This window comes from Bicyclus anynana, chromosome 23 (assembly GCF_947172395.1).
Source record: "Bicyclus anynana chromosome 23, ilBicAnyn1.1, whole genome shotgun sequence".
Taxonomy (NCBI): Eukaryota; Metazoa; Arthropoda; class Insecta; order Lepidoptera; family Nymphalidae; genus Bicyclus; species Bicyclus anynana.
Genome location: NC_069105.1, coordinates 2,426,254 through 2,435,449, shown reverse-complemented (window position 1 = coordinate 2,435,449; position 9,196 = coordinate 2,426,254). Strand labels below are relative to the sequence as shown.

Here is a 9,196-nt window from a genome sequence, read left to right as displayed (position 1 = left end):
TTTTGTGTTTGGATTTTAGCCTTACCTTATCCTGGTGACAAGTAGGACGTCACACATGTTAATGCTTTCTTTAAAGCAGGATGTTGAACTCTTATTGCGCTTGCTAATTTTTTGTCTAATTTGCATAAGAAAACATTTTACATTTTCGATCGCATTCATTATCCGACTTTTGATTTTATTGAAAAGATTAATCCTATTAAAGTTTCATTCATTAAATTATTATTAAATTCTTTACCAGGATCACAACTGATTTTATCTGGTACGCCATAATAAGAAAGTATTTTATTAAAGCTCTTATCATTTCTGTTGTTGATCTACATTTCATCTCAACGACTTGACCTAATTTTGAGAAAGAATCAACTAAAGTTAAAAATGATATTCCTTCTCTTGAAAATACAACCATAAATATTTCCTGAAACAAGTTTGTATTAACTGCAACTGTGCTTTCAAGGGATTTCTATCATAATTAATTCTTTTACATGTGTCGCAATTATTTAAGACTTTGTTTATGGTTTTAGTTTGATTGACGATTAAAATTGGGCTGAAATTTTTGCCGATTAAAGAAGTGAGGCTGATATTTTTGTTGATTTGAATGAGGTTGGTAATTTTGTCGACTAAATTGTGTTTTCTTTTGAAAATTGGATTTTCTATTTTCAAGAAACGATTGCAGTTCGGTACACGAATGCTCTGCGTTGCTACCACTTTGTCGAGGATTTATACATACATTTCATCTCAATGGCTTGACCAAATTTTGAGAAAGAATCAACTAAAGTTAAAAATTATATTCCTTCTATTAAAAATACATCTACTTATAAATATTTCCTGAAAGTGACTATTACAAGTTTGTGTTAACTGTAACTGTGGTTTTAAGGGATTTCTATCATATTTCATGCTTTTACATGTGTGTTATAATTTGATTGACGATTAAAATTGGGCTGATTTTTTTTCCAATTAAAGTAAGGCTGATGTTTTTGTCAATTTGAATTAGGTTAAATATTTTGTCGATTAAATTGTGTTTCCTTTTGAAAATTAAAGTTTCGTTTTATCCTTTCTGAAGACTTTCAGTTAGATATTGTAACTGAAACTATTGTTCTTCGAGGATTAATGTAAGTGCCTCCTTTAAATTTGCAGGACGTTGAACTCTTATTTCGCTTGCTAATTTTATCTCCAAGTTGCATAACAAAATATTTTACATTTTCGATCGCATTAATTGTTCTTGATGCTGTTCTTGTGACGAAAACTAATTACCGACGAATCTTCGTGAAACTATCCTACCGACTGCGCCAGTTTTGTTTCTCGTGGCTTGGCGGGTACGGACTACTGAATCTTACGGGAGACTAATCGACGGTTGAATAAAAACTCGAAGATTTGCTGCAGCGATCAATTTTATAAAATATAAAAAATGTTTCTTTCATTATATTATTATTAAATTCCGTACCAGTATCACAACTGATTTTATCAGGTACGCCATAATGAGAAAAGTATTTTATTAAAGCTCTTCTTATTTCTGGTGTTGATCTACATTTGATCTTAATGGCTTGACCAAATTTTGAGAAAGAATCAACTAAAGTTAAAAATTATATTCCTTCTATTAAAAATACATCTACTAATAAATATTTCCTGAAAGTGACTATTACAAGTTTGTGTTAAGGGATTTCTATCATATTTCATGCTTTTACATGTGTCGCAATTATTTATGACTTTAGATATGGTTATAATTTGATTGACGATTAAAATTGGGATGAAATTTTTGTCGATATGAATTAAGTTGATTACGTTGTCGATTAAATTGTGTTTTCTTTTGAAAATTAAAGTTTTATTTCATCCTTTCTGAAGATTTTCATGTTAATTCTTTCTTTAAAGCAGGATGTTGAACTCTTATTGCGCTTGCTAATTTTTTGTCTAATTTGCATAAGAAAACATTTTACATTTTCGATCGCATTCATTATCCGATTTTTGATTTTATTGAAAAGATTAATCCTATTAAAGTTTCATTCATTAAATTATTATTAAATTCTTTACCAGGATCACAACTGGTTTTATCTGGTACGCCATAATAAGAAAGTATTTTATTAAAGCTCTTATCATTTCTGTTGTTGATCTACATTTCATCTCAACGACTTGACCTAATTTTGATAAAGAATCAACTAAAGTTAAAAATGATATTCCTTCTCTTGAAAATACAACCATCAATATTTCCTGAAACAAGTTTGTATTAACTGCAACTGTGCTTTCAAGGGATTTCTATCGTAATTCATTCTTTTACATGTGTCACAATTATTTAAGACTTTGTTTATGGTTTTAGTTTGATTGACGATTAAAATTGGGCTGAAATTTTTGCCGATTAAAGAAGTGAGGCTGATATTTTTGTTGATTTGAATGAGGTTGGTAATTTTGTCGACTAATATGTGTTTTCTTTTGAAAATTGAAGTTTCTTTTAAGAAACGATTGCAGTTCGGTACACGAATGCTCTCCGTTGCTACCACTTTGTCGAGGATCACGAGATTCTTTCGCTGAGTCTTCTTGATGCTGTTTTTGTGACGAAAACTAATTACCGACGAATCTTCGTGAAACTATTCTACCGACTGCGCCAGTTTTGTTTCTCGTGCCTTGACGGGTACGGATTGGATCTTAAGGAGACTAATTGACGGTTGAATAAGAACTCGAAGATTTGCTGCAGCGATCAATTTTATAAAATAAAAAAAATGTTTCTTTCATTATATTATTATTAAATTCCGTACCAGTATCACAACTGATTTTATCAGGTACGCCATAATGAGAAAAGTATTTTATTAAAGCTCTTCTTATGTCTGGTGTTGATCTACATTTGATCTTAATGGCTTGACCAAATTTTGAGAAAGAATCAACTAAAGTTAAAAATTATATTCCTTCTATTGAAAATACAACCATAAATATTTCCTGAAACAAGTTTGTATTAACTGCAACTGTGCTTTCAAGGGATTTCTATCATAATTCATTCTTTTACATGTGTCACAATTATTTATGACTTTGTTTATGGTTTTAGTTTGATTGACGATTAAAATTGGGCTGAAATTTTTGCCGATTAAAGAAGTGAGGCTGATATTTTTGTTGATTTGAATGAGGTTGGTAATTTTGTCGACTAAATTGTGTTTTCTTTTGAAAATTGAAGTTTCTATTTTCAAGAAACGATTGCAGTTCGGTACACGAATGCTCTGCGTTGCTACTACTTTGTCGAGGATCACGAGATTCTTTCGCTGAGTCTTCTTGATGCTGTTCTTGTGACGAAAACTAATTACCGACGGATCTTCGTGAAACTATTCTACCGACTGCGCCAGTTTTGTTTCTCGTGCCTTGACGGGTACGGATTGGATCTTAAGGAGACTAATTGACGGTTGATTAGCCGGGTCCACACCGGACGATCCAGGATCGCGGAGCGTGGATCGTGGATCGTGTTAGGCCGATCCACTCTTGGAAACTTGCGATCCCAAATTATGCGCTCCAAGCGATCCTAAGGCGATCCGTGATTCAGCCAGTCTAACTCTTGTACGATATGGAGTCACACGTACAACGGCGGCGTCTTGCCGTTGCAGCAGTAACTTTTATTTTGCTTAAATGCTTGCGCAAAAAATCACAAAAAAGAAAACGACGGTTTTGGGTGAAACAAATTTACAAAAATCGCTTGGAATCTGGGACTCAGCTGTACGCAGAGTTAGTGTCAGATAAAGTTGAACACAATTTTGCAAGAATGAATGCTAATCAATTTGAGATATTGTGTTCATTATTAAATAACAAGCTAAGAAAGAATGATACAAATTATAGAGATGCCATTACTGTGAAGGAAAGATTATTACTAACATTGAGATTTTTAGCAACTGGAGATTCGTACGTCAGTTTGCAGTATCTGTTCCGCATTTCCAAACAGTCTATATCGATAATTATTCCTGAAGTTTGTGAAGCCATCATTGACCTGTTAAATGATTATGTAAAGGTAAGTAAAACCATACTTTATTACTCAATAAAAAAGTAGTGTATTACAATCATAATTTAAAGAAGTAACATGTTTACAATTATTAATTATTTTTTGAAAACATGATATAGTTAGGTACTTATTTAATTCGGTGGTGACTGTGGAAGTGAATAATCCTGAGGTTTCAGAAACTGGGACTGCGATGAATTGGAGGCTAGATGAGCAGACGGTGATGTCTGTGGAATTGGAGCTGGATAATTTTGAGGTTGTAGAGACTGGGACTGTGATGAAGTGGATGCTATTGGTGTGCCAGGATATGAATTAGTGTAATATCCATAATTGCTATCCCCATATCTTCCTGTGTCAGCTTGAAAAATAACTTGGCATATAGCATTTTTGACATTAACTAATGTTACTGCATCATATTTCCGCAATTCAGTAGATATATACTGCCCGAAAGCAATGTAAGAATCAGTTTCCGGTTGTGGTGGCTGAGCACATTGTTGCAGAAGTTGGAAAGCCTCTGAAAGAGTTTCATCTGATATGTCATCTGCATTATTAGAAGTAGTTTTCTTTCTTTTTTTTGTTCTTTTGTTTGTTGTTTGGACACTGGATTGTGCATTCTGATCATTCTGCTCTCTACTCTGATCTGTGTGGTGGTTGGCTCTCTCCGGTTGTGTGTCACTAGTAATGTTACTGTTCTCGTTTTCGCTCACTGTAGTATTAACTTCAAGTTCCCCTTCAGTCGTATCAGATTCTACCTGTAACAACAATTATTATTACTATTTACTGCTTATTCTTATTTTCAGCTTTATATTATAATTAAGATCTCCTTTATTTTCAGGTGCCGTCAACTAAAGAAGAATGGCGTACAGTTTCTCAGCAATTCGAGAATAAGTGGAATTTCCCACACGTGATAGGAGCGATGGACGGCAAACACGTCGCTATACAATCGCCTTTTAATAGTGGCAACGACTTTGATAATTACAAATTATTTCCTAGTATTGTTCTTTTTGCATTAGTAGATGCAAATTATAGGTTCCTGTATGTGAATGTTGGGACTAAAGGCAGAATATCAGATGGAGGCGTGTTCAAAAGCACAAATTTATATAAAAAACTTGAAAAAAAAGAGCTAAATATTCCTCCACCGGAGATATTGCAAGTTCCCTATAAAATTGAGGTACCCTATTATATACTAGGTGATAAAGCTTTTCAGCTTAATGATTATACTATGAAACCATACGATGGTACACGGGAAAGGGGTTCTTGTGAAAGAATTTTCAACTACCGACTGTCAAGAGCACGTAGAGTAGTTGAAAACGCGTTTGGAGTACTTAGTTCTGCCTACAGAGTCCTGCGTAAACCTATGCTTTTGGAACCAGAAACTGCGACTAAAGTCGTGCTGGCAACGGTTCATCTATATAACTACTTACGCAGTAATCCTAACTTTATATCGCCAGGAACGTTTGATACAGTACAGGAGAATGGAGATGTAATACCTGGAAGCTGGCGAAATGAACCGCCATCACAATCGCTACAACCGATGGCCGTCGTACCAAGAAGAGCAACAGAAAATGCCACTACAATACGGTCCCACTTAGCAAGACACTTTGTTACAAACCATACAATAGTTTGGCAAAATGAATATCAGTAAACTAATAGCTCACATGTTCCAATGTATCGCGTGTGGTTCCGGGTTCATTTTTATCCGCCATAAAGTCGAAGTCATCATACGCAAACCACTTTGATTTATATGTATCTTGAGCACCTGAAATAAACAAGTTACTCATTAAAATAACCACGTGTATTTCTAACAGCTTAAATGTAAAAAGCGAAATCACGTGAAATCCACAGTAAATATTATGATGTAATTACTTATAATAAAATATATAATTTTAATACCTACAGATAAAAAGTAGCTTTGTTTTCTTACCGGATCCAGTTATACGGCTTTGCTTCTCTCTGTGTTTCTCCCTTCTGTAGCCTCCCGCCAGAGATCGCATTTTTTTCTTTAGGTTCTCGATCGACTTATTCCCCATTTCACAAGAAATCTGACGCCAAGCATCATCTCTAACACCTCTATTGGTGTAATTAGAATCTTTGGGATCCCATAAACATTTAAATTCTTTATAAAGCGATATCAAACGGCGACTTTCTGAGATGTTCATGGCGAGGTGGATCGCGCGAACCAACACAACCGTCCACACCGCGCGCATCACGCAACTGAGGCACCTTTGAGGCTGGCACAAAAACCGACCGCACACGGATCGCGCGAGGTAGGGAGCGCGCGCTCCAATACGTGCGCATGGATCGCGCGCGGCACGTCCACACCGCCTGCATCTTTGGATCGCGCTGCTGCCGCGCGCGATCGGAGCGCGATGGATCGTCCGGTGTGGACCCGGCTAATAAGAACTCGAAGATTTGCTGCAGCGATCACTTTTATAAAAAAAAAAATGTTTCTTTCATTATATTATTATTAAATTCCGTACCAGTATCACAGCTGATTTTATCAGGTACGCCATAATGAGAAAAGTATTTTATTAAAGCTCTTCTTATTTCTGGTGTTGATCTACATTTGATCTTAATGGCTTGACCAAATTTTGAGAAAGAATCAACTAAAGTTAAAAATTATATTCCTTCTATTAAAAATACATCTACTTATAAATATTTCCTGAAAGTGACTATTACAAGTTTGTGTTAACTGTAACTGTGGTTTTAAGGGATTTCTATCATATTTCATGCTTTTACATGTGTCGCAATTATTTATGACTTTAGATATGGTTATAATTTCATTGACGATTAAAATTGGGCTGATTTTTTTTCCAATTAAAGTAAGGCTGATGTTTTTGTCAATTTGAATTAGGTTAAATATTTTGTCGATTAAATTGTGTTTCCTTTTGAAAATTAAAGTTTTGTTTTATCCTTTCTAAAGACTTTCAGTTAGATATTGTAACTGAAACTATTGTTCTTCGAGGATTAATGTAAGTGCTTCCTTTAAATTTGCAGGATGTTGAACTCTTATTGCGCTTGCTAATTTTATCTCTAAGTTATATATAAAACATTTTACATTTTCGATCGCATTAATTATTCTTGATGCTATTCTTGATGCTGTTCTTGTGACGAAAACGAATTACCGACGAATCTTCGTGAAACTATCCTACCGACTGCGCCAGTCTTGTTTCTCGTGGCTTGGCGGGTACGGACTACTGAATCTTACGGGAGACTAATCGACGGTTGAATAAAAACTCTAAGATTTGCTGCAGCGATCAATTTTATAAAATATAAAAAATGTTTCTTTCATTATATTATTATTAAATTCCGTACCAGTATCACAACTGATTTTATCAGGTACGCCATAATGAGAAAAGTATTTTATTAAAGCTCTTCTTATTTCTGGTGTTGATCTACATTTGATCTTAATGGCTTGACCAAATTTTGAGAAAGAATCGACTAAAGTTAAAAATTATATTCCTTCTATTAAAAATACATCTACTTATAATTATTTCTTAAAAGTGACTATTACAAGTTTGTGTTAACTGTAACTATGGTTTTAAGATATTTCCGACATATTTCATTCTTTTACATGTGTCGCAATTATTTATGACTTTGGATATGGCTATAATTTGATTGACGATTAAAATTGGGCTAATTTTTTTCAAATTAAAGTAAGGCTGATGTTTTTGTCGATTTGAATTAGGTTGAATATTTTGTCGATTAAATTGTGTTTTCTTTTCAAAATTAAAGTTTTATTTCATCCTTTCTGAAGACTTTCATGTTAATGCTTTCTTTAAAGCAGGATGTTGAACTTTTATTGCGCTTGCTAATTTTTTGTCTAATTTGCATAAGAAAACTTTTTACATTTTCGATCGCATTCATTATCCGATTTTTGATTTTATTGAAAAGATTAATCCCATTAAAGTTTCATTCATTAAATTATTATTAAATTCTGTACCAGGATCACAACTGGTTTTATCTGGTACGCCATAATAAGAAAGTATTTTATTAAAGCTCTTATCATTTCTGGTGTTGATCTACATTTCATCTCAATGACTTGACCTAATTTTGAGAAAGAATCAACTAAAGTTAAAAATGATATTCCTTCTCTTGAAAATACAACCATAAATATTTCCTGAAACAAGTTTGTATTAACTGCAACTGTGCTTTCAAGGGATTTCTATCATAATTCATTCTTTTACATGTGTCGCAATTATTTAAGACTTTGTTTATGGTTTTAGTTTGATTGACAATTAAAATTGGGCTGAAATTTTTGCCGATTAAAGAAGTGAGGCTGATATTTTTGTTGATTTGAATGAGGTTGGTAATTTTGTCGACTAAATTGTGTTTTCTTTTGAAAATTGAAGTTTCTATTTTCAAGAAACGATTGCCGTTCGGTACACGAATGCTCTGCGTTGCTACCACTTTGTCGAGGATCACGAGATTCTTTCGCTGAGTCTTCTTGATGCTGTTCTTGTGACGAAAACTAATTACCGACGAATCTTCGTGAAACTATCCTACCGACTGCGCCAGTTTTGTTTCTCGTGGCTTGACGGGTACGGATTGGATCTTAAGGAGACTAATTGACGGTTGAATAAGAACTCGAAGATTTGCTGCAGCGATCAATTTTATAAAATAAAAAAAAATGTTTCTTTCATTATATTATTATTAAATTCCGTACCAGTATCACAGCTGATTTTATCAGGTACGCCATAATGAGAAAAGTATTTTATTAAAGCTTCTTATTTCTGGTGTTGATCTACATTTCATCTCAATGACTTGACCTAATTTTGAGAAAGAATCAACTAAAGTTACAAATTATATTCCTTCTATTGAAAATACATCTACTTATAAATATTTCCTGAAAGTGACTATTACAAGTTTGTGTTAACTGTAACTATGGTTTTAAGAGATTTCCGACATATTTCATTCTTTTACATGTGTCGCAATTATTTATGACTTTGGATATGGCTATAATTTGATTGACGATTAAAATTGGGCTGATTTTTTTTCAAATTAAAGTAAGGCTGATGTTTTTGTCGATTTGAATTAGGTTGAACATTTTGTCGATTAAATTGTGTTTCCTTTTGAAAATTAAAGTTTTATTTCATCCTTTCTGAAGACTTTCATGTTAATTCTTTCTTTAAAGCTGGATGTTGAACTCTTATTGCGCTTGCTAATTTTTTGTCTAATTTGCATAAGAAAACATTTTACATATTCGATCGCATTCATTATCCGATTTTTGATTTTATT

General features: G+C 33.5%; 2 protein-coding genes across 2 annotated transcripts; one reads left to right on the top strand and one right to left on the bottom strand.

Annotated features, from left to right (window-relative positions):
- The first annotated feature begins 3,532 nt into the window (after positions 1 to 3,532).
- Positions 3,533 to 5,864, top strand: LOC112057078 (uncharacterized). Its single transcript, XM_052888535.1, has 2 exons — positions 3,533 to 3,970; positions 4,794 to 5,864. The coding sequence occupies exons 1-2, from the start codon at positions 3,533 to 3,535 to the stop codon at positions 5,601 to 5,603; spliced, it is 1,248 nt and encodes a 415-aa protein (XP_052744495.1). The 3' UTR covers positions 5,604 to 5,864.
- LOC112057079 (uncharacterized) lies at positions 3,966 to 6,165 on the bottom strand. Its single transcript, XM_024097572.2, has 3 exons — positions 5,883 to 6,165; positions 5,617 to 5,717; positions 3,966 to 4,710 (listed from the first exon to the last, which is right to left on the bottom strand). Exons 1-3 carry the CDS (start codon positions 6,163 to 6,165, stop codon positions 4,093 to 4,095), a joined length of 1,002 nt encoding a protein of 333 aa, XP_023953340.2. The 3' UTR covers positions 3,966 to 4,092.
- Between the last annotated feature and the right edge of the window lie 3,031 nt (positions 6,166 to 9,196).

Bases quoted from the DNA above. Each gene is read 5' to 3' on its own strand.
- LOC112057078 (XM_052888535.1), top strand. From the start codon at position 3,533: ATGGAGTCACACGTACAACGGCGGCGTCTTGCCGTTGCAGCAGTAACT. The intron at 3,971-4,793 runs GTAAGTAAAACC...CTTTATTTTCAG, and splicing joins TGTTAAATGATTATGTAAAG to GTGCCGTCAACTAAAGAAGA.
- LOC112057079 (XM_024097572.2), bottom strand. From the start codon at position 6,165: ATGCGCGCGGTGTGGACGGTTGTGTTGGTTCGCGCGATCCACCTCGCC. The intron at 5,718-5,882 runs GTAAGAAAACAA...TGTTTATTTCAG, and splicing joins AAGCCGTATAACTGGATCCG to GTGCTCAAGATACATATAAA. The intron at 4,711-5,616 runs GTGAGCTATTAG...TTGTTGTTACAG, and splicing joins CACGCGATACATTGGAACAT to GTAGAATCTGATACGACTGA.